Source organism: Polypterus senegalus, chromosome 12, assembly GCF_016835505.1.
Source record: "Polypterus senegalus isolate Bchr_013 chromosome 12, ASM1683550v1, whole genome shotgun sequence".
Lineage (NCBI taxonomy): Eukaryota > Metazoa > Chordata > Cladistia > Polypteriformes > Polypteridae > Polypterus > Polypterus senegalus.
Window position 1 is genome coordinate 85,515,327 of NC_053165.1, and position 25,538 is coordinate 85,540,864.

The 25,538-nt window shown below is 43.9% G+C and overlaps 2 protein-coding genes across 9 annotated transcripts in view; both read left to right on the top strand.

The window, feature by feature from the left end:
* The window catches only part of LOC120541271 (cell surface hyaluronidase-like), a 149,997-nt gene that overhangs the window by 50,085 nt on the left and 74,374 nt on the right, over positions 1-25,538 (top strand). For 4 of the 8 annotated variants that reach the window (XR_005635975.1, XM_039772747.1, XM_039772748.1 and 1 more), the window contains 4 exons: positions 3,578-3,766; positions 10,065-10,234; positions 15,402-15,611; positions 22,930-23,135. Coding sequence is in view for 7 of the 8 variants with exons in the window: in XM_039772747.1 (XP_039628681.1) it covers positions 3,578-3,766; positions 10,065-10,234; positions 15,402-15,611; positions 22,930-23,135 (775 nt within the window). In the remaining variant the exon portion in view is untranslated. The remainder of the gene's footprint in view (positions 1-3,577; positions 3,767-10,064; positions 10,235-15,401; positions 15,612-22,929; positions 23,136-25,538) is intronic. The other 4 variants (XM_039772753.1, XM_039772752.1, XM_039772750.1 and 1 more) reach the window with 2 other exon arrangements.
* Positions 1-25,538, top strand: part of LOC120541272 (cell migration-inducing and hyaluronan-binding protein-like) — a 218,309-nt gene that overhangs the window by 15,532 nt on the left and 177,239 nt on the right. The window lies entirely within an intron of this gene.

The window sequence follows — 25,538 nt, forward strand, 5'->3', positions numbered from 1 at the left end:
CCATGAGATCTTTATGTTCAGTGTTTACACGTTATTGTTAAACTGACGATGCATAAATGAAAATAAAATTACCGTATATACTCGTGTATAAGTCGGGTCTTGAAACCTGATCGTAAAATCAGACCCCGATTTATATGCCCGTTCAAAAATACGACGCTTCGTTTTTTTTCTTGCCTCCTCCAGTCTCTGTTTCTCAGAAACATCGAATTTTGTTGCAGCATCACAGTTACCGATTTTTCTTTCACCATTTCATCGACTTCTAATTTAAAACCAGCTTCATATTCTCTTCTGATCGCACACTCCATCGTAGATAAGTGATGCTCTTACGATAAAGGTGTGTGATACAAAAAACACAAAACAGCACAAACGTCACTTCGGAGTCGTTTGGGTATCACTGTGTGGTCACGTAGGCACAATACATAGAAATAAAAAGGCTGTATGCCCCGTGGTTATCATAATCTCTCAGACCAACAGTGTGAGTTTTCCACATTCGACTTATACGGCCGACATTATAAAATACCAGAAATTATACGGTCAAATCAGACCCCGACTTATATGCGGGAGATCTTAAACACCAGTATATATGGTAATAAGTTATTGAAAGAATATGCGTTATATGTAGTTATGCGGTAAAATCAAGTCCTGACTTATACGCCCATTCAATAATACGACACTTAAATTTCTTTTTACATCTTCTTGCTTCCTCCAATCTCACACCAGTTTCTCAGACACATTGAATTTTGTTGCAGCAGCACAGTTACCGATTTTTTCTTTTGCCACGTCAACGACTTTTCATTTAAAACCAGCTTCATGTTTCATGTGAACGCTCCATCATAGATAAGGGATGCTCTTACGATAAAGGTGTATGATACAAAAACACCGTAGTCCGTGTATCACCGTGTGGTCACGTAGGCACAATCAAGAGAGACAGAGAGGTCAGGAGCACACGCTGGTACAGCGCATTGCCGCACCCACATAGAAATAAAAAGGCCGTGTGCCCCGTGGTGACTGTCTCAGGTGGGCGTTAGCATATCATAATCTGTTGGACCAATAGCGTGAGCTTTCCGAAATCAACATATACGACCGACATTATAAAATACCGAAAATTATATGTTAAAATCAGACCCGACTTATCCTTTGGGAGAACTTAAACGCCAGTATATACGAGGTGTGGCAGAAAAGTGATGAGACTGGCAACACTGCAAGCGATCTGGCAACACTGCGCTGTTGTCCTTGACAGAGCACGTGTATCAGTACCCTCCCATAGCTCAGTGCGAGTTTCAACTCCTTCCGTTAACTACGTGATTTCTGTGACTGCTATTAGCGAAGTTGTGTTTTTGGTTGTGCGTCGCGCAAAATGGAACTGCGGAATTTGGAGCAACGTTGTGCCATTAAACGGCAAGTGTGACGTTTGAAAAGTTAAAACAGGCCTATGGGGAACATTCTTTATCCTGAGCTCAAGTTTTTCGCTGGCACAAATAATTTTTGGAAGGCAGAAAACACGTTGAAGATGAACACCGTTCAGGGAGGACTTCAACTTCGAAAACCAATGAAAACATCGAACGTGTGAACACTCTTGTGAGATCAGACCGCCGTTTAACATTAAGAATGTTGAGTGAACAATTAAATTTGAACAGATTTACCGTTCATCAAATTTTGACTGAACATTTGCACATGCGAAAGGTCTGTGCCAAAATGGTGCTGAAAAACTGCCCTCTCCATAACAGAATTTTTGACCTCAAAAGGCATTCCTGTGGTTCCCCAGCCCCCTTATTCACCAGACCTCAGTCCGTGTGACTTTTTCCTTTTTCCTAAACTGAAAAATGTCCTCAAAGGGACTTTAGATAACCTCCAAAAGAATGTAACGGACATGCTGAAGACCATACCGGTTGAAGACTTCCAGCGCTGCTACCAACAGTGAGAACAACGTCTCCATCGGTGTGTAGCTGCCCAAGGGAACTACTTTGAAGGGGATAACATTAATGTTTGAAAAAAATAAAAACTTTGGTAAATAAAAAATCAGTCTCATTGCTTTTCTGCCACACTTCGTACGGTACTAAGTTATTGAAAGAATATGCGTTATTTTGAGTACTGTTTTAAATATCGTGTACACTTTTATATTTAGGGCGGCATGGTGGCGCAGTGGGTAGCGCTGCTGGTTCATTTCCTGGGTCCTCCCTGCGTGGACTTTGCATGTTCTCCCCGTGTCTGCGTGGGTTTCCTCCCACAGTCCAAAGACATGCAGCTTAGGTACATTGGCGAGCCTAAATTGTGCCTGGTGTGTGTGTGCCCTGTGGTGGGCTGGCACCCTGCCCGGGGTTTGTTTCCTGCCTTGCACCCTGTGTTGGCCGGGATTGGCTCCAGCAGACCCCCGCCACCCTGTCGTTAGGATATGGCGGGTTGGTAATGGATGGATGAATGGATAATGATTGACTGACTGAGTGAAAATTTAGATGGTTGTTTAAATAAAATACTACTTCAGGCAGAGTCATTTTTTTATCAAATTTCCTATCCGTTTGCTTTTTATAATTATAAATATGTGTACAAATCTCTAATTATAACCACAGTTTACTTGAAAATTCGCAAAAGTATCGCGTTAAAGCACCACTTCCAGTTGCCGGAAGTGGCCCAAAAGTTGATAGGATTCCTTATTTTTCATCTCAAGCAGGGGTACGAAATCTCACTGACCGAGTGGGCAAAGCGTTTTCGATTTATCGTGTTTATACACACACACACACACACACACACACAGATATAATTTCAAAAATCATATTTTCAGACTCCGGAAGGTCAAAAACGTTAAAAATGTTTTTTTGTTTTTTTTAACGAGTTAAAAAATGTCATTTTGGGGTGAAGTATTCTTTTACAAATTTAAAAAAAAAATAAATAATGCGTTTCAGTTAGAACACTCAGCAAAATAATTTCTACACTATGAGTACGAAGAAACAACTGACGTAATGACCACATTTTGAGAAGGTCTGGAAAATACAATGGAATGGAAAACCGAATTTAAGTTAAACAGCCCCACACATTGGCATCCCACCCAGGCTTTTGGCCACGTGACGGTTTGACGGGTAGTCGAGATGGCCGTTGGATTGGCGTGGCATGACAGCGAAGTGTCCGCTGCGGTGGGCTCCACGCTGAAGAATCAGTCCGTCTTAATTAAGATGGCAGTGGTTAGGTCTATAATGTTACTGCAGTTGTTGGCTTCTTGTGCCCAGGTTGTGCCCTGATCAACACTCAGGGGCATTGAATGAATAAACAGGATGAGCGTTGTGCCTTTTTATTTTATTTTATTTTAGTTTTGTCTGACATTGGCTCCTCAGCCTCTGACAGACTGCTGTCCCGTCCATGGATTATTTATTCCTGCCTTGCGCTCAGTACTTTTCCAGCTTTTCCCACAACCCTGCTCAGGGTAAGAACGGGTTTGGAAAACTCAATGGATGGCTTGGCTGCTCGCACTCGCTTGCTTTCATCGACCCCTTAAGAAATGCATATGTGCCCCCCCCCACCCCGACGGGCTGCCTGCTATCTCACACAGAGCTAATGCCCTTTTCCTTATTGTGGTTTCCTTCAGGCTGTCCACACATTGGATTCAAAGTCGAAGCCGTGAAGGGCATTGTCCTGGATTTGGAGGATGACACCTCAAGCTGGTCCCCCAATGACAGAATTGTCATCGCCAGCACCGATTATTCCATGTACCAGGCCGAAGAGTTTGGCCTCCTACCCTGTCCCGAGTGCAGAAGCAATCAAGTCAAGATTGACGGTACGCTGATGAGAATTCTTTACGTTTTACGGAGCTTTTTTTTTTGTTAAATTATTGTTATAGCCCACCCGCTTGGGGGGTCATAGAGTACAGCATCTGGTAATTGCAGATTTTTCGAGGGAATAGAAATGAAACCAAATGCCAGTGTGGTGAAGTCTGATTTCAGAATTGGTGAGGAATGCGGGGAGTCGTCCCGTCAGATTGATACGGGGCTGTCGAAAATCGTTAAGATCATCGAAGGAGAAATCCTCTCTTTTCTTATGACAGGCTGCATTGATAAACCGTCAAGGCTGCAATTTATTCCGCTCTAATGACACAAACACTGCAGTCTGACAGTTGTTGCCATCGGAAATGTTATGTGCAGCACTTCTGCGACTGAAACGCTGAGAAAGCTGAGGGTGGGATCTTCTTCTGCGCCGGTCCCGTTAAAAAGGGCCAACCTCGAGATTATTATTAGACGCTGCTGGGCGCTCGATACGTTTGCACAGAATGCCAGCCTGGTCACGGTCTCTGTGGAGCGGGCCCTTTGGCCTTGTACACTACCGGTCAAAACACCTAGAGCACCTCCGTGTCTCTTCAGATGGAACCGGCTGAAGTGCAATGAATGACCTAAAATGGTGACCAGGTAAGCAGGTAACCGCCAGAGGTTTAAGGTTAGCAAAAACTAAAAATGAAAAGGAAATGTCACAACATTACAAACGGGGGGGCGGCACAGTGGCGCAGTGGGTAGCGCTGCTGGTTCGCTTCCTGGGTCCTCCCTGCGTGGAGTTTGCATGTTCTCCCCGTGTCTGCGTGGGTTTCCTCCCACAGTCCAAAGACCTGCAGGTTAGGTGCATTGGAGATTCTAAATTGTCCCTCGGGTCTGCTTGGTGTTTGTGTGTGTGTGTGTGCCCTGCCCAGGGTTTGTTCTTGCCTTTGTGCCCTGTGTTGGCTGGGATTGGCTCCAGCAGACCCCCGTGACCCTGTAGTTAGGATTTAGCGGGTTGGATAATGGATGGATGGATTATAAACGGGCCTTCTTCAGGGAACAACTAATTGGTGACAAACCTCCAGATGTTCAGCAACAATTCAAGGAAATGAAGCCAAACAATTTGCACGGGTGTCCCAACCTCTGTTGATTCCTTAAAAACTTTCTCTCTGTCTGTGAAGAGGAGACTTTCCTCCAGTCTGCGGTGGTCCACGGCCGTAATTTCAAGGCCCTGTTGTGTCCTTTAAGGAACGGCTCTCTTCCTGCCACTCGCCCTGTCAGACCCGCAGCACTAAGTCTCTGACATTTACTTTTTGTCGACCTGAACTCTTAAGCTTTTGTGCCATGAGGTGCCAGTGATCGCGCTAGCTGGTGACTTTCCTCCAGTCTGCGGTGGTCCATGGCCGCTACTTCAAGACCCTGGAATGGCCCTCTTCCTGTCGCTCGCAGCACAAAGTCTCCTCGTCACGGTACACACCGGACACTTTACTGTTGTTGACCTGCACTGCTGTGCTGTGAGGCGCCTGTGATCACGCCAGCTCAAAAACTCGTCTTCTGATTGGCTGATGACTTTGGCTCTGCCAGATCTCCTCCTATCAGAGTCTCTTCCAGTTACCTTTGGATCATGTAGGACACCACTGGACTCACCGACACTTTGATTTTTATTGCAGTTTCTCTAAATGAATGGCCTGCACTTCTAAGAGTAACAACGCTCTGTCTCATGTCACTTGTTAATTTCTGTTGTCCAAGTAGGACTTCAGAGGGTGTAGTGACACAGTGGGCTCCAACTCTGATTTAAGGGCACATGGAGGGCTTCTAAGTAATCAACAGAAATGGGGACACCTGTGCAAATTGTTTGTTTCAACTGGCAAAGCTTTATTTCCTTGAACATCAGGAGGTTTGTCACCTAGTAGTTGTTCCCTGCCAAAGGCCCATTTGTAATATTCTGAAACTAGCCGAAGCCCACCATGGCATACGGAGGTGTAAGAGTAGGAACGTTTTCTTGCAGTGTGCCTGATAGTCCTTTGTATTGTTCCACGCTCAGATCTTGTTGATGTAATCTGAGATAGTTGAGACGCGCGCCCTCTGTTTTAAAATACGCCTCTACGACGTACTGTTGGAATAGTTTGCCGCTGGAGTGCAAAATACTAAATGTATTCCTCATTGCCAATCTGTATGTGTAAAATTGGCATTGAGTAAGCCTTATTCGCTTGGCGGTTCTTTTATCGGGAACATGTTGTAAATCTTTGTGCCAGCCAATGTTTCTGTAAGGGAATAAAAGTGGGTAAACCATAGGATCGCAATTCATATCGAGCGTGGAAATCTGTTTACAGGAGTTGACTATGGGATAGATGTAAATGTCCCTTTCGGCAAGGCGGTTCACCATCTTCTCCGATGAAAATCGCTGCAACATCGGTGTGACATGTCGGGGCATTGTATCGTCGTAAATCCCGCCCAGGGTTTTCCTCGAAAACCATTCATGCAGATGCTTTTGGATTGGACTGAGCGATTTCATGCATGTGTTTGTATGATTTAGCGAAGGGTTTGATGGTTCTGAGCATGGAATCTAGGAATCGAGAAAGGCCGTGTCGGCTGCGTGTGGGCGGGACCGGTTTTGAAGAGGAGCCGCTGGCAGAATGGGGAGGGGTTTGGAAGAGGACAAATAGGAATCGAGAAATGCCCTGTCGGCTGCATGTGGGCGGGACCGGTTTTGAGGTGGAAGCAGGACGAACCAGATAAGAAATATATATAAGAGATTTCCTTTTGTTTTTCCAGTTTTTGCTAACCTAGACTTTAAATTATTAGACCTCTGGCAGTTGACTGCTTACCTTTTCACTAGTTTTGCTCATCCGATGCATTTCAGCTGATTACATTTGAAGAAAAACTGAAAACCCTGAGGTGTTCCAAAACTTCTCACTGCTATTGTCCCACATTTCAAGGACACATTTACTCCATTCGTGATTCTCCTTGACCACCTCATGAGAATGTGTGCATGAATGAGCCCCGTGATGGACTGGTTGTCCCATCCCTGGTTTGTTTCTCTCTTGCGTTTTAGTGCCAGCCAGGACAGACCCCGACTCGTCAACTTTGTGGTCAGTATGTGACGCCACCCTGCCTTGTATACGACCAATGTTATGGTGTCAGCCTAAGTCGACTTCCTCTGTTTTCACTTTTTGCCCAATGACTGCCGAGAATTAAAATTTTAAACATCAAGCTGCATGCGAGGGGTCAGAAAACTTGACGAATGCACCGTGTGTAAGAAACGTAGGGGTTAGCTTGAAGAAACAGAGCTTGTTTGGCCTTACCCGGGGTGTTTGTGTTTTTTTATTAATAGGTCAGGCTAAAAATGTCTGTCACCCTGTGTGTGTGTGATGTATATTGTGGTCACCTGAGTGAAGAAGGTCAACGACAGCAGAAAATTTTGAGGTACCAACCTGGCCTTCCGGGTGGCACGGTGGCGCATTGGTAGCGCTGCTGCCTCACAGTTAGGAGACCCATCTGGGTTCGCTTCCCGGGTCCTTCCCACGTGGAGTTTGCATGCTCTCCCCGTGTCTGCGTGGGTTTCCTCCGACAGTCCAAAGACAAGCAGGTGAGGTGCATTGGCAATTCTAAATTGTCCCTAGCGTGTGCTTGGTGTGGGAGTGTGTGTGACCTGCCAGGGGTTTGTTCCTGCCTTTGTGCCCTGTGCTGGCTGGGATTGGCTCCGACAGACCCCCTAGACCCTGTAGTTAGGATATAACAGGTAGGACAATGACTGAGTGACTGAGCCGGCCTCCCCCGTTTTGCTAATAAGGTCAAAAACAACGCTAGATGGCGTGAGAAAAGGACAGCAAAAGCGAATGCCCAGGCACCCAAGTGGCGTCTACACATTTTGGGTCTTCTGACTTTGGAGCTCCTCTCGTGAGGTTGTCTCCGCGACCCATGGCACCTAAATCTGGGCAGTTGTCCACCTGGAATGTAAAAGGACTGAACACATGCAGAAATGTCTCACTCAGTTACTAAGAATGAGCGTGTTACACGCAGCAATCGGAAACCGTTCCCCTCAATTTGTTACCGCAGTTTTGGCTCTTTGAAAGCTGCAGCCGTTGATGGCGAAGCACAACAAAGGGTCTGTGACTTGGGACTGACTTGTGACTCGAGGCTCACGTGTTGAGTACTTGCAGGATGAAGAAGAACGAGAGTTCATTTGAGACTTACTTACTTACTGTGGTGCTTGAAAGTTTGTGAACCCTTTAGAGTTTTCTATATTTCTACATAAGTATGACCTAAAACATCATCAGATCTTCACTCAAGTCCTAAAAGTAGATAAAGAGAAACCAGTTAAACAAATGAGACAAAAATATTATACTTGGTCATTTATTTATTAAGAAAAATGATCGAATATTACATATTTGTGAGTGGCAAATGTATGTGAACCTTTGCTTTCAGTGTCTGCTGTGACCCTCCTTACTAAATGTTTTCGGTAACTTCTGATCAGTCCTGCACACATTTGAGCCCTTTCCTCCGTACAGGACAGCTTCAACTCTGGGATGTTGGTGGGTTTCCTCACATGAACTGCTCGCTTCAGGTCCTTCCACAACATTTCGATTGGATTAAGGTCAGGACTTTGACTTGGCCATTCCAGAACATTCACTTTATTCTTCTTTAACCATTCTTTGGTAGAACGACTTGTGTGCTTAGGGTCGTTGTCTTGCTGCATGACCCACCTTCTCTTGAGATTCAGTTCATGGACAGATGTCCTGACATTTTCCTTTAGAATTCTCTGATATAATTCAGAATTCATTGTTCCATCAATGAAGGCAAGCCGTCCTGGCCCAGATGCAGCAAACAGGCCCAAACCATGATACTCCACCACCATGTTTCACAGATGGGATGAGGTTCTTATGCTGGAATGCAGTGTTTTCCTTTCTCCAAACATAACGCTTTTCATTTAAACCAAAAAGTTCTATTTTGGTCTCATCCGTCCACAAAACATTCTTCCAATAGTCTTCTGGTTTGTCCATGTGATCAGATGAGCAGCAATGTTTTTTTTTTGGAGAGCAGTGGCTTTCTCCTTGCAACCCTGCCATGCACACCATTGTTGTTCAGTGTTCTCCTGATGGTGGACTCATGAACATGAACATTAGCCAATGTGAGAGAGGCCTTCAGTTGGGGTCCTTTGTGACCTCGCCGACTATTACACGTGTGCCTTGCTCTTGGAGTGATCTTTGTTGGTCGACCACTCCTGGGGAGGGTAACAATGGTCTTGAATTTCCTCCATTTGTACACAATCTGTCTGACTGTGGATTGGTGGAGTCCAAACTCTTTAGAGATGGTTTTGTAACCTTTTCCAGCCTGATGAGCATCAACAACTCTTTTTGTGAGGTCCTCAGAAATCTCCTTTGCTTGTGCCATGATACACTTCCACAAACATGTGTTGTGAAGAGCAGACTTTGATAGATCCTGTTCTTTAAATAACACAGGGTGCCCACTCACACCTGATTGGCATCCCATTGATTGAAAACACCCGACTCGAATTTCACCTTCAAACTAACTGATCATCCGTGAGGTTCACATACTTTTGCCACTCACTAATATGTAATATTCGATCATTTTCCTCAATAAATAAATGACCAAGTATAATATTTTTGTCTCATTTGTTTAACTGGTTTCTCTTTATCTACTTTTAGGACTTGAGTGAAGATCTGATGATGTTTTAGGTCAATTCATACAGAAATATAGAAAATTCTAAAGGGTTCACAAACTTTGAAGCACAACTGTACTTACTGAGTAACACATTTTCCATGGTGTCCATCTCCCCCCGTATATGTCTACACACACACACTCACTTATATATGTTAAAATAGATATAATGACATGCGATTCCTGTGCTAACGTGGAAGACCAAATCCATAAATAGAACGCCCTTATTTATTTATTTATTTATTTTTCTTTCCTCCGGCCTCTAATTGTTATGTGGGCTCCTCTCTGCAGTGGAGTTTCAGTTGCCCACACAGTCCTAGCAGAATGCAATTAAAAGAAAAGGACAAAAAAAAAAGGAAGAAAAAAAAAGAGATTCTACGCTCTTCCCTAAAACTCCCAAGTGTTTTCATCTCCGAGTCGGTTCTGTTTTCTGTTCCGTCTCCTTTACCTTCCACTGATTGAGATATGCAAATCTGGCTCTCCGCCTGTAAACGGAGCACATGGACACACAAATCACAATTGCTAACAAAAGTTTATGCAAAAATCTTTCCATTTTCCAAGGTTTCTCTCTCTCTCTTTTTTCTTTTTCTGTTTTTTTTTTCTTCCCTGTGACATCTTTTATATGACAAGATAAATGTGTTTTGACAGGCAAACCTCATTACCTTCACATGGGAGAAATTGTAGATGGAATTGATATGAGGGCAGAAGTTGGGCTGCTAACTAGAAATATAATCATCAAAAGTGAAATGGAAGAATCTTGTTACGGTCAAAATTCTTGTGACATTTTTAACTATGATACATTTGGAGGACAAATTAAGGTAATTCTGGCGGAATTCATGAGGCTGTGTTATCGGACATCAAAAAAAAAAAAAAAAAAAGAAAGAAAATGGAATTAGATGGCTGCTTTCAAGCTGCTTTTGGGCGGATGGCTGCTCTTCATTTAGAACGAGGGGGTCCCCACGTCCGCTCCTGGAGGGCCGCAGTGGCTGCAGGTTTTCATTCTAACCCTTTTCTTAATTAGTGACCTGTTTTTGCTGCTAATTAAGTTAGTTAGTTTATCTAATATATAAAGCAGAGTTGATGAACATATACTCAGCAAAAAAAGAATCGTCCTCTGACTTTCAACTGTTTTTACTTTCAGTAAACTTAATGTGTAAATATTTGTATGAACACTAAAAGAGTCAACACCATAAGACATAAACTAAAAATGTTTCACAATGTGTCCCTGAATGAAGGGAGGCTCAAAATCAAAAGTACCAGTCAGTATGTGGTGTGGCCACCAGCTGCTTGAAGTACTGCAGTGCATCTCCTCCTCATGGATTGGACCAGATTTGTCAGTTCTTGCCCTGAGATGTTACCCCACTCTTCCACCAAGGCACCTGCAAGTTCCTGGACATTTCTGGGGGGAATGGCCCTAGCCCTCACCCTGCGATCCAACAGGTCCCAGACGTGCTCAATTCCTTCGACGATAAACACGAATCCGTCCATCACCCCTGGTGAGACAAAACCGTGACAGGTTGAGGCCTTTTTGGTTTTAAGTGACCGTTAGGTCAGATTGAGGGAGAGTGGAGTACAGCACCGAAGACTGATAGCTGGGGTATTGATTGATGCGGTAAGGAGGGCGAGGGGTTAGAGAGGGTGCTAGAAAGTTGTGTTTGGGGTTACGAAGTCGCCAATTGTTCAAGTAGAACTTTTGTGACACTTTATCATGTCAGTCGCTACAGTATCAAAGAAAAACAAAACAAAAAGAAATGAATCATCAGGACCAGGTGTCATTGAAACAATAGCAGGACAAAGCGAGGTCAGAAATAAAAGGCAAAGAGCAGAAAACAAAGTCTTTTCGCCTTCGCATCATTCTTATGCATAAAACGTAGATTTACACAATAATGGACCATACGCTATGAGAATCTGTGGTCCCGCAACAGTTAAAGCAACGACAAGTTTCATTTCAAAGAAAACACAATTCGGTCAGGAGTATATTTATGATCACGGAGAAGCGATGCAAATTTTAACAGGCAAAAAGAAAGGCAATGTATATATTCCGTGAATAATATTAGACACCAAAGGAGATCGTGATATGCCATTCATATTAAAATTTTTACAGTTTACCGTGAGAAGAGCTTTTGCTATGACAATCAATAAATCATAGGGACAAACATTAGAAAAAGTTGGATTATTTATTAGAGAAACAAACAATATTCACTCACGGGCAGTTATACGTTGCATTGTCACAATGTGTCTCCAAAGAATATTATTGTTTTTAATGAAGCTTTTAAGTAAAAGTGCAAATAAAGAAACTGAAACAATTCCAAAGAAAAAAAAATTCAAATTGTATATCCGATTAACCAAAAACAGGGGTTGGCAAGCGAAGCGAGCAGGGGGCAGAGCCCCTAGTTTTCTTAAAAAATATCCAGTGACCTGAGATGAAGACTGGACTCCTGTGGCACTGAGTCTCTCCGGAAAATCCTTGGGTACCGTTGGTTTGACTTTGTGTTGCTCATGGAGTGCTGCAGCCAAGTGTTACGTGGGCGACCCCTTGGCCTGGTCCAGCCACTCGGGTCCCCAACAATGAGGATCTTACGAGTTGAATCCCCCTCGCAGCCACATGGCCGTAGTGCCGTAACTGACGCTCACTCACAATGCAGGTCATGTGCCTCATGAGGGAGCGTCAGTTACGGCACTACGGCCATGTGGCTGCGAGGGGGATTCAGCTTATAAGATCCTCATTGTTGGGGACCCGAGTGGCTGGACCCGGCCAAGGGGTCGCCCACGTAACACTTGGCTGCGGCAGATGGAGGGTGGCACTGGGCCGCATGTCTGCCTGGGGGGTTGCCAACCAGGATCCCGAGTTGTTTCGTCGTGTAGTGGGTGCTGTACCAGTGCCTGCTCCCCGACTTGACTTTAAAAGAATTAACAGACTCGACTCCACGCAGACCACAAAGCAGGCTACTCCATAGTCTCGGTGCCACAAACTGAAAGGCACGATCCCCACGGGTTTTTAGCCGAGCGCGTGGGGCAACGAGAAGGCCCTGTTGCCCAGATCTGAGAGTCCGACAAGCTGTATGGCGTTGGAGCAGGCTGGTTAGGTACTCCGGGGCCTGTCCATGCAAAGCTCTGAAAATGAGAACCCAAACTTTAAAATGAATTCTATAAAACACTGGGAGCCAGTGCAGTGTGTGCAGCATGGGGGTGATATGATCACGAGTTAGGAGCCTGGCAGCTGCAATTTGGACTAACTGAAGGCGCGAGTGAGAGAGAGGACTTGCTCAGACCTGTAAAGACAACGTTACAGTAATCAAGCTGTGACGAATTAACAGAATGAACAAGCATCTCCGATTCTGATTTTGAAACAACATTTCTTAGTTTTGAGAGATTTCTTAAATGAATGTGTCACAAAAACGATACATAAACAGATAAAGGTTTGGGCCAGCCACCCGTATAATGTGGTATCCTGGCTGCAAGAGTCGTTTTTATCCAATAATCAGCACTGAAGTGCATACAACTGAGTCCAGAACAAGACTGAGGGAAAAGGGGAAAAGGGTAGGCTTTTAAAGGGGAAGACAGGAAGTGAGGTCATAAGGATCGGGCCCATGTTCGTCAATCATTGGTTCGAGCCTGGATGTGAGGTCTACTAAAGGCGCTTTTCCACTGCATAGTACGGCACAGCACGGCTCAGTTCGGCTCGGTTTGCGTTTCGACTGCAGTTTAGTACCGCTTTAGAGTGGGTGGGATTATTCACGTGTCGTTATAGTTGCGCCGCCTCTACTGCCGTGACACCGTGGAACTTTAACGACAACACTTTAGCTCGACGACGCGCAAGGGTAAGCATCTAAAAAAAGCACATCACTAGCTAACTTTTATCACTGTTGCAAAGCATAAAATGAAGTTAACGGCCAGTGTAACATTCAAATGCTGATTCTGTATATTACAGATCTTCCACATTTTGCAAAAAAGTCGCCGCAACAGACCATCTGTTTGGACATTTAACCGTGCTTCAGAGTGGTGGGATGTGATTGTTCCCGGTTTTACAAACACTCAGTGGCTGGAGAACTTTCGAATGTCTGAAGAAACATTCATCCACTTATGCCACAAACTGCGTCCAGCAATGGAGAGACGGGACACAAACTTCCGCATGTGTGTACCTTTAAAGAAAAGAATAGCCAGTGACGCAGTAATGACGATTTTCTCCGGCCAATCAGTGACCAGCAGAGTTTACACGTCACGTTTTGGTAACGGTTCGGCGCTTGGAACCTCGGCTGAGGTGGTACTAAAAAAAAAGGACCAGGTACCAGGTACTGTTCCCAGTGGAAAACCCCCCAAAAGTGAGCTGAACTGAACCGTGTCGTGCCGTACTATGCAGTGGAAAAGAGCCATAAGTAAGGTCTACTTCCATTGGCTCGGTTCCGGAAGTGACGTCAAGAGAGCCAGGTGGAATCTCCCGGGAATGGCCTACAGGAAAGGGAGAAAAAGAGTCCGTGCACTCTGCCACATCCCAGCATGCCTCAGAACTGCCTTCACTCAAGCCCTTTAGCTGCCTCCCATGCGCACGTGTGTGACATTGAATGAATGCCTTTTTATTGTCACTATACACATGTACAATGAGATTAAAAGCAGCTCCTCCAGTGCCGACATATACAGTGGAACCTCGGTTCACGAACGTCTCTGAACACGTACAAATCGGGTTACGACCAAAAAGTTTGCCAAACGACCACACACTCGGGTGACGAACAAGCCAGTTTCCCTTCCGGTTTGTACGCCCCCACCGATGATTTCCGCACGTGTTCGGTCAAACCAATGAAGCCAACTTTCCTTCTAGCAACGAGAGTCTAACTAAAACATAACGGTTGGTTTTGGCACAGTTTACGGTTGATTGCCATCGTCAACTCCTCCTTTTGACAAAAGTCGACATCAGCCCTGAAAGAGTTAATTGGCTTGTTTTATTTTCATAATTTCTTCATCGTTCCTCTGAATTATTTCATATTTCTTTCCTTAAATGGCACCCAAACAGAAATGAAATGTGAAGTGAGTGAGCCAACAGAAGAACCAACTAAGTCAGGACCTCAAACTCCAACCAAGTCGCGTTATTAGGTGGCGAGTCTTGTCGTTAATTAAACCCGTTCTTTAACTCCATGGCTTGTTGCTGCTCTCGCTGTGCAATGGCGGACATTTCTGCAATTGTTGATTTTTCTCTTGTTAAACAAAATGTTTTGGGGCCCTGAGCAGACCGGGTCTTGTTCAAAAAGCGGACACCATCTCCTTCTTGTTGTTCGTTTTTTAGACTGGCCTAACCCTAACTACAAACCCTGAATTTAAGGTTCGTGCGGGTAAGGCCAGGTACACCGGGGTCCCTAATCTTAAAAAATTTAGAGTGGGTGCCTAATCTTAAAAACAAGTGGGGTCCGCTTCTTGAACGAGACCCCCTGAGACCTTCATCTTTCTTTATTTTCAGATATTGTGTGATGGACACCAGTTGTTTTGGCTCATTTTGGTATCTCATTATTGTTTTGCTGCTAATTAAGGCAAAAGAAACGATTACGGGGTCCGAGTCTTCATGAGCAAATCAATTAAAATGAATTCAAAAGAAGTGAATTAGCAGCAAATAAAAAAAAAAACAGGTCACTCATTAAGAAAAGGGTTAGAATGAAAACCTGCAGCCACTGGGACCCTCCAGGACCGGAGTTGGGGACCCCTGATTTAGAAGGAAGGCTGTAGTGTGAGTGACGCCCTGGGTTAGCTGCTTTTATCGTTTTGCATGCAGACGTGAGTATCTAGGAGACGGTGGTGGATCTTAGATTGGGTTGGGGTGGGATGAGTAGACCCCGTATCTGCCATGGAAGTGAGGAGCTGGCTTGCTGGAATGTGTTTTTTTTTGAAGCATGATCTGAGCGGTCCTGGCGCATGTGTGCACTACTAAGTAGCCTCCACCGACCGCTTTTGCTGGGAGTTTGAAACTAACGGAAAGCTTTCTCTTGTTTGTCTCAGTAGATCCAAAAGAACTTTAAGTCTTTCCACATGTCCGGCGTGGAGCTCGCTGCATTAGGACAGCAGATACTGGGGAGTTATCCAGTGCATTTCCATCTCGCCGGAGATGTTGATGAAGAAGGAGGCTACAACCCCCCAACCTACCTGGATAACGTGGCCATTCATCACTGCTACTCCCGCTGTGTGGTCGTGCATGGGACCGATGGACTTCTGGTAGACGATCATTTATGTTGTATTGAATGAGACTTTATTTTGTTTTTTGTTACTTTATAGCCCACATAACGTATTTCAATATTTAGTCACTTACGCGTTTTGTTACCTTTCTGTATGGCTACTTTATGACAGTGCGGTGCTTCGGTCACTAATCCATCATGAAGAAGGAGACCAACATCACGCAGTGGACACACTTACTTTTCAGGATTTTTAAGTTTTTATTCCGTCAATTTTAAAAGAGACTAATAATTGTATTGTAGAGTCTGTCTGAAACACAATACAATACAATTTATTTTTGTATAGTAGCCCAAAATCACACAAGGAGCGCCGCAATGGGCTTTAACAGGCCCTGCCTCTTGACAGCCCACCCAGCCTTGACTCTCTAAGAAGATGAGGAAAAACTCCCCCAAAAAAAAAATCCTTCTATATAAAAGCGGTCGGGATTTTCCTTCTATCGTCCCGTGAGTGCTACGCAGGCGTGGAGTTTCACACACGCCCCGTCCATTTTGCAATGCACGATGGGATTTGTAGTTTTGTTTTTCCAGGTAAAAGATGATTTTCTACTCCAGACTGTGCGATATCCTCTTCTTCTTTCTTAATATATAAAAGTGGTCGGGATTGTCCTTCCGTCCCGTGAGTGGAAAGCGTAGCGGTATTCCGCTTATCACAGACTTACTACTTGCAGCTTGCGGTACGAAGCGACATGATGTGAGCAGAGTTCTGGTGCTCCCATCGTTCCCTTGCTTTTGTGTGCGATGCGCTGGAAAAATAAACAAAATGATGTCTCTGGAAATAATTAATGTTGATGGAGTACAAATGCCTCACCGCATAGTAAATATCAGGGGGGTTCAAAAGGGCGACCTCAATATAGAAAAAAAATTTACATTTCATCACAAAAATAACAGAAACTACGAGTATTAAAGTAATACCGCTCAAATGCAATATAACCAAATTAATGAGTTTGTCTAAAATACCAAATTGATCTACATATTGAATTGCCTTAAGACGTCGATCGCCTTAAAAGGCGGGTCAGCCTAATATGGAAGAAACCTTGGGAAAGGCAGGCAGTTCAGAGGGAGACTCCTGTCCAGATAGGTTAGGCGTGTCCAAAAAAAAAAAAAAGGGTCAATACAACACAATACACAGAACAGAACAGAATTAATCCTCAATACAATATAATAGCGCAATAGAAATATTACAAGTAACAGTAGATGACATCACATAAGAGGATTTGGATTTGTCCAGAGTCCTGGAGACCTCGGCCATCAAGCTGCCTCTCCCTATTGGCCAATCCAAGGCTGAGACAGGACCCCTCTGCCCGATGATTCCTGCGATCCTCCACCAGAGATGACTTTTCCTAAGGCAGGCAGAACAACTTGGCAGGTGGGCAGTGGCACCAAGTGCCACATTTGAGTACCGAGAAGACAAACAGAACAGGTGAGGATTAGTAATAATTATAACGATCACATTACTGATGTTTTAGTGCTAATGACTGACAACAGAGATGCAGTCTGTACAGTTAATCAGCAGCTCTAGTCAGGGTGTGCTAAACTGAAGTCGTGAGTCTTCAGCCTGAGACCGAAGGGGCATCTCTTATAGTAGCAGGCAGACCACTCCACAGTTTAGGGGCCCTGAAACTAAAACATTGACCTCCCACTGCTATTTTATTAATCCTTACAATCATAAGCAGACCGGCATCTTGAGATCTTAATGTGCGCTTTGGTTCGTAAGTCATGATAAGTTCAGATAAGTAAGCCGGACCTCGGCCATTTAATGCTTTATATGTTGTGATAGTTAGGGCTTTCTCGCTCCCTTGAACCCTCAGACCACTCGTCAGACACCAGGTAAAAGTCCAATAATAATATTTATTATTATAAATAAGTGCACAAAGCACCACCACTCCACTATACTCAATAACAATAATCAAATAAACAATCCTCCACTCCCAGACGCTTAGCCACCCTGCCTCCCAACTCAGCTCCCCGTCAGGGAGCTCCCACAGTCCTTTTATACTCCCTGACCCAGAAGTGTTCCCAGTCCCCAGTCCATGTGATTCTTTATCACTTCCGGGTCAGGTACAAGTCCTTTTCTTCACCCCGGAAGCACGTCACTTCTGTTGTCGCTCTTCCTATGACGCACTTCTGGGTTATAGGGTACAAATGATTCTTCGGTCCTCCCTGCAGCTCCCTCTTGCGGCCCTTGTGGTATCCAGCAGGGTCGTGTATAAAAACTACATAGCCCATGATTCCCTGCTGGTCTTCGGGGCACCTTCATACTGCAGGGAGGGCTCCATCTGGCGGCCTGGGGGTATTGGCCGGGATGATAAGCCGGCCATACACCCCAATGTTAAAAGGAGGATTTTGAAGTCTGCCCTAAACTTAACCGGGAGTCAGTGTAAGGATTTAAGAACTGGAGTTGTGTGTTCGTACTTTCTTGTTCTTGTAATAATTCTTGCAGCCGCATTTTGGATTAAGTGGAGGCTGAATAAAGAACAGTTTGAACATCCAGTGAACACCGCATTGTAGTAGTCAATCCTACTAGAAATAAATGCAGGAATTAATTTCTCAGAATCCTGTTTATTTAGAAAATGCCTTAATTTTGCAACATTTGTAAGATTGAAGAAACACGATTTGGACAACTTTGTAATGTGTGCTTTAAATGACCTGCTAGAGTCCAAGATAACTCGGGAGATTGCAGGCTGACTCAGTGAAATGAATGGTGAGTCCAACTGAGTCAAATGAAGACCAAATATTGTTACGATCAGCGTCATTCCCTCCATAATATGTATAAAAATACATAGTAAGATGGCAAGCCAAGACCAAACTTTCCCCTTACTGACTTTCCTTTGTGTCCTCCACCCATAATGTGTATGTGTATATATATATATATATATATATGTATCTGTATATCTATATCTGTATATCTATATCTATATCTGTATATCTATATATATATATTGTGGACTTGACCCGGACACAGACAGGCGGACATGTTGTTCTTTATCCACCACACGTATTTATTATACAAATATTTACAATATTTTGGTCACTCAGACCCAGTTCAAATGTGCACACACCCCAATACTCAGTCCTGGCCTCACAAATGCCTCTTCTTCGGGCCGCCTCCACACCTCTCTCGTGCCTTGTCCTGCTTCCACCCGACTCCAGCCTCGAATGAAGGGAGACGGCCCCTTTTATTCTCTCCCGGATGAGCTCCAGGTGGCTCCTGGCATTCCCTCATGTGCCACGCCCCAGCGTGGTGGAAGTGCCAGCTTTTCTCCTGGCAGCTCTCCGGGTGTCCTTCCTAATCTTCCCCATTCCCCATTGGGGTGCCTCCTGGCGGTGACCACAGGCCCCTGCAGGGTGGGGCTTCCATGCCCTTAACCCGTGGCCCCCAAAGCAACCAGGAAGGCGGCCCCCACGTGATCCAGGGTGGGCACAGACCCACATCCGGTCGCTCATGGCGTCCCAGCCGGGTCGTTGCTCCTGGCATCCCTGACAATATATGTGTATGTGTATGTATATGTATGTATGATTATAATGTCCAGACGGGTATTCTGTTCCCTTTGAAACTCTTTATACCTCTGTGTTATATGCAGGGGACTTTAAGGGTAAGTCGGGTCACAGAGTTGCGCTCATTCCGTCACCGACGTGTGCTCCGATATGACACTTCACGCCTTAGCGATTATCTCCTTTTGTTCCTCTCTGACTTTAATATTTATTACCGCTGGCAGCTCTTCTAGTCTAATATTTCCTTACTTCAAATAATTATGATGTTGTGAACAACTATTTCAGACAACCATGATCTTCTCACATAGCATTTGCTGAAAACTATTAGAAAAATGTTAGCTGAACATTTCAAGTTAGGTTTCATGTTTTTTTAATAAACTTTTGTTTTGAAGGTTTTTATATCCTCTGTAATAATCACTTTTGTGCTAAAAGTAACACCCTAGCACTCTTAGCTGTGCGTTCATTTTAAACACGATTAAACATTTAAGACTACCGTGAAACGTGAACGGGCTCCGAATGCCAGCTTTTCATCTCTCTTGCTCTACAATTCTATTATTTCTGACACTGAATGTGATAAATCAGCATTCTCATTCCTACGATGCCAAAATAAACATCTTTGAAACATGACAATAAATTTAAGCCGTGAAGTGTTTCTGTATACATTTCAACTGTAAGTACAGTTTGTTATGCATGTGTTCCCTTAGCTGTCTTTTCTGATTTGTCGTTTCAGTTCAAATTTGGCATTGGATCACAAAAATCTACAAATTACACAGACACACAAAAATATAAATAATACAAATGAAAAGCGTGCCTTGCACTTGTGAAAGGATTACTGAGACTGCTAATAACTGGGGAAGATCCTCCATGTTTAAACACAAATAGCTACCAGTCCAGTGAAAAAGATTTTCACAAATTGATCGGGAGTTGAAACTCACCAACCGATTTTTCACCGAGTTGGAAACTTAAGACGGGAATCAAAACCTGGTGATCGAAAAGCCAATCGGGAATACAAGGATCAGAAAAAGGAATAAAATACCTGTAGGTGATTATGATAGCAATTGGTGAGATTCAGGATTAAGGTATTTGAGGGGTCTTCCTGTGCGCCTCTTTCTCTTGCACGATTTGGCTCAAAAACTAATCCGCACGTTGTCCTCTCATAACATTTCGAGTTTGGTGTTTATTTTTCCGTCCAGCCATTTTAGCTCCGGACCGTCCTCAAGAAACGGTGACACACACACACACAGACACAAACCCACCATCGAGATATCTGGGGACCCTAAAGATCTATCGAAAACTTTGTGACTAATCTGAAGCTTTGCTCCTCCCCCATAGATAAGTTATGATGGGGGGGGGGCAGGATGCCCACATCCCCCTCGGTAAAGAGTGCCAAGCTCCTCGGAGTGCACATGGCCTAGCAATCCCACTCCTCTACCTATAAAAGCCCAGCAGAGACGACTGAAGTGAACGAGCTTCCCGTCTCTCATTTTCTCCTCCACCATCAAGAGGGTTCTGACCAGCTGCATTACCGTTTGGTACGAGAATGGCAGCATGTCTGACCTCAAGAGTTTTAACTCAGTTGAAATCCCCATTAATTTCACTGAATCGGCCCGAAATCTCTGAGTTATCTTTGACTCTAGCATGTCATTTAAAACGCATATTATAAAGTTGTCATGTTTCTTCCATCTTAAAAATGTTAGGAAATTAAGGTGCTTTCTAAAATAAACAGGATTGTGAGAAATTAATTCATGCATTTATCTCTAGTAGGATTGACGACTGCAATGCGGTGTTCACTGGATGTTCAAACTGTTCTTTATTCAGCCTCCAGTTAATCCAAAATGCGGCTGCAAGAATAATTACAAGAACAAGAAAGTACGAATACATAACTCCAGTTCTTAAATCCTTACACTGGCTCCCGGTTAAGTTTAGGGCAGATTTCAAAATCCTCCTTTTAACATATAAAGCATTAAATGGCCGACGTCCGGCTTACTCGTCTGAACTTATCATGACTTACAAACCAGAGCGCACATTAAGATCTCAAGATGTCGGTCTGCTTATGATTGTAAGGATTAATAAAATAACAGTGAGAGGTCGAGCTTTTAGTTACAGGACCTCTAAACTGTGGAGTGGTCTGCCTGCTACTGTAAGAGATGTCCCTTCAGTTTCAGGCTGAAGACTCACGACTTCAGTTTAGCACACCCTGACTAGAGCTGCTGATTAACTGTACAGACTGCGTCTCTGTTAGTCATTAGCACTATAACATAAGTAACATGATAATTATATTTCAATACTAACCCTCACCTGTTCTGTTTGTCTTCTTGGTGCTCAAATGTTTCACTTGGTGGCACTGCCCACCTGCAAAGTTGTTTTGCCTGCCTAAGGTAAAGTCGTCTCTAATGGAGGATCACAGGAATCGTCAGGTAGAAGGGTCCATTCATCGGATTGGCTGGCCGAGTGTTGACTCAGCTGTGGAATGGCCAATGGGGGGAGGCAGCTTGATGACCGAGGTCTGCAGGACTCTGAACAAATCCAAATCCTATTAACGTGATATCACATAAAGATCTCAAGATGCCACTCTGCTTATGATTTTGAGGATTAATAAAATAACAGTGGGAGGTCGAGCTTTTAGTTACAGGACCCCCTAAACTGTGAAGTGGTCTGCCTGCTACTGTAAGAGATGCCCCTTCGGTCTCAGGCTGAAGACTCACGACTTCAGTTTAGCACACCCTGACTAGAGCTGCTGATTAACTGTCCGGACTGCATCTCTGTTAGTCAGTCATTAGCACTCAAACAGAAGTAACATGATAGTTAAAATTTGTTACTAACCCTCACCTATTCTGTTTCTTTTCCCGGTACCCAAACGTGGCACTTTGTGCCATGGCCCACCTGCCAAGTTGTTGTGCCTGCCTAAGGTAAAGTCACCCCTGATGGAGGATCGCAGGAATCATGGGAAAGAGGGGTCCTTTTATCGGATTGGCTGGCCCAGCACTGTTTCAGCAGTGGAATGGCCAAATGGGGGAGGCAGCTTGATGGCCGAGGTCTCCAGGACTCTAAACAAATCTAAATCAGATTATGTGATATCATCTACTGTTAAATTCTGGTCCATACTTCTAAAATTTTTATTTTTTATACAGTATTGAGGATTTGTTCTGTTCTGTGTATTGTATTGTATTGTATTGACCCCCTTCTTTTTGACACCCACTGCACGCCCAACCTACCTGGAAAGGGGTCTCTCTTTGAACTGCCTTTCCCGAGGTTTCTTCCATTTTTTCCCTACTGGGACTTTTTGGGAGCTTTATCTTATCTTCTTAGAGAGTCAAGGCTGGGGGGGCTGTCAAGAGGCAAGGCCTGTTAAAGCCCATTGCGGCACTTCTTGTGTGATTTTGTGCTACTATACAAAAATAAATTGTGTTGTATTGTATTGTATTATAATGCTTGCCTAGCAGTTCAATATGGTGAACCCCTGTGCTAAATCTGGCTCTGTGTCAACTGTGTATGAGATTAGAAAAAGGCAGATTCAATAAAGATATATATTTGCACAGAGTACAGTGACATATTAAACTTATACTCTTATTACACTGTGGCCCACCACCAGTACAATCAAAAGCAACTCGTGAGCCACTGGCACCAGTTGGGTTGCCACCTGGTGGCTGACTGCTTCATTACACTTTGCTTTGAACGGATACATGGCTGGCCTTTCCCATTAGGTTTTTTTCCTAAATGATCTTGCCGGAGTTGGTGTAGAGATGTAAAAATATACAACAACTGATGCGACTTCTCTAATTTGTGCGTCCATTGTGTTTTCTTTGTAGATTAAGGATGTCGTTGCCTACGATACGTTAGGCCACTGCTTCTTCCTGGAGGATGGCGTCGAGCAGAGAAACACACTCTACCACAACCTGGGCCTTCTGACACGATCGGGCACCATTCTGCCCACGGACCGTGATGAAGCCACGTGTCTGAAGATGCGCAAGAATGTCTTTGGGACGTATAGGCCAGTGCCGAGCACCGATTGTATGTGAGTTGACTTCTGAAGGGGTTGGGCACTGTAGGCATTCCATTTGTGGCAGGCTGATTCCATCTTTGGCATCCAGATGGAAGGCTTCTAAATCTTTAGGAAATGGAACAAGAAGGTGGATTTGGGAGGATTTGCTTGTTTATACTCCTAGTGAGTGACAGTTTGGAAAGTGGCATGGAACATTTTACTGTGGCATCTCCATTAGGAAAAGAAGCAAAAGAAGTGGCGGCTTTAACATTTATTTGTAACGCCATGCGTTTATTTTTGGACCCTGGGTAACACTGCGGTCTCACGACTCCAGGACCTTGGGTTTAATTCCCGGCTTGTCCCAACTGCCTGTGTGCGATTTGCACATTACCCTCTTTGTCTTTGAGGGAGTTTGCCAGTTTCTTTCCACATGGCAGAGACGTCCCTGCTACTTGGCTCTGTAATAAAGCAGTGCTCCACCCAGCGCTAATTCCTATCTTCTACCCGAAGCCAGTTGGTTTGGTTCCACTTAACTCCTGAACAGAAAATGTCCAGAAAATCGGGGATGGGACTATGACTGGCCCTTCTCGGTATATTGCGAAGGTGCAGTAAATAGATAGAGGACCCAAAATGTGCTTAAAGTGAATGTGCGCTACATGGGCAAAGCAAAGAGGACAACCAGACCTCACACACCCCAGATGTGCTTGTCGAATGCCTCTTTCCAAAATGGTGGGCAGAAAAATGGCACCCCTTTTATTTTCTGCTATAACAGCTTTCACTCTTCTTGGAAGGCTTTACAGTTGATTTTGGAAACAGGATAACATTAGCGAGGTTGGACAATTAAGGCCTGATATACCGTTTTCATTCCATGTCATCCCAAGTGTATTTGCTATTCCAACAGATGGGGCTGACGCTCTGTGTAGGCAGGCCAGTCGAGTTCTTCTCCACCAAACTGGCAGAACATTTCTGTGTTGACCTCATTTTGCTATTCCGAGTCAGAATTGGGCCTTCCCACAACTAGTGCCACAAAGTTAGACAATCCTCTAGAACATTGTTTCTTCAAGAAAGGGTCTGGGTCACACCTTTTGCAGTTGTGCAGGGTTGTGACTTACCATTGTATTCAATGAGAAACTTCCCCATACAGTTTGCAAAGTCTCTTACAATGGGTCGCTATGAAACATTCAGTATTACCCAACTATGTCTGTGTATTCATCCGGCTGCTATGTCTCAGTCATTCTAACAGAAGGTGCCTCACAGGCATTTGTAGTAATGATATACATTGAGTTTGTCATTCCAACAGATGGCACACCACAACAATTTGTAGTAATGATGTGCATTACATTCATAATTCTAACAGATGGTGCATCACAGACATGTGTAGTTAACATATGCATTACAGTTGTCATTCCAACAGGTGGTGCATCACAATCATTTGTAGTAATAATATACATTGATTTTGTCATTCCAACCGATGGTGCATCACAAACAACTCCCATACCAAATGGCATATAACATGCACATATGCATTACATTTGTCATTCCAACAAGTGGTGCATCACAAACGTTTGTAGTAGTAATATGCATTGCATCTGTTATTCCACCGGATGTAACATACACATATGAATTATATTTGTCATTCCAACAGATGATGCATAACAAACATTAATACTGCTTTTACGATTCCCCTACCAAATGCATATAACATACACATATTCTTTGCATCTGTCATTTCAACAGATGGTGCATCACAAACAACTCCCATACCAAATGGCATATAACATGCACATATGCATTACAGTTGTCATTCCATCAGGTGGTGCATCACAATCATTTGTAGCAATAATATACATTGATTTTGTCATTCCAACCGATGGTGCATCACAAACATTTGTAGCAGTAATATGCATTGCATCTGTTATTCCACCGAATAGTGCATCACAAACAACTCCCATACCAAATGGTATATAACATGCACATACAGTATGCATTACATTTGTCATTCCAACAGGTGGTGCATTACAAACATTTGTAGTAATATACATTGATTTTGTCATTCCAACAGATGGTGCATAACAAACATTAATACTGCTTTTACGATTCCCCTACCAAATGAATATAACATACACATATTCTTTGCATCTGTCATTTCAACAGGTGGTGTATCACAAACATTTGTAGTAGTAATATTCATTGTATTTGCCTGTTCCAACAGATGAGTTTAAGGCTCTGTCCAGGGAGGCTAATCGAGTTCTTCTCCACTGATCTGGCAAAACATTTCTGTGTTGACTTCATTTTGTTTTGCCGAGTCAGAATAGGTCCTCCCCACAACTGGTGCCACCAAGTTAGCTAATCCTCTAGAACATTGTTTTTTAAAGTAACAGTCTGGGTTAGGGGTTGGGTCATGCCTTTTGGGGTTGTGCAGCTTCATGACTCACC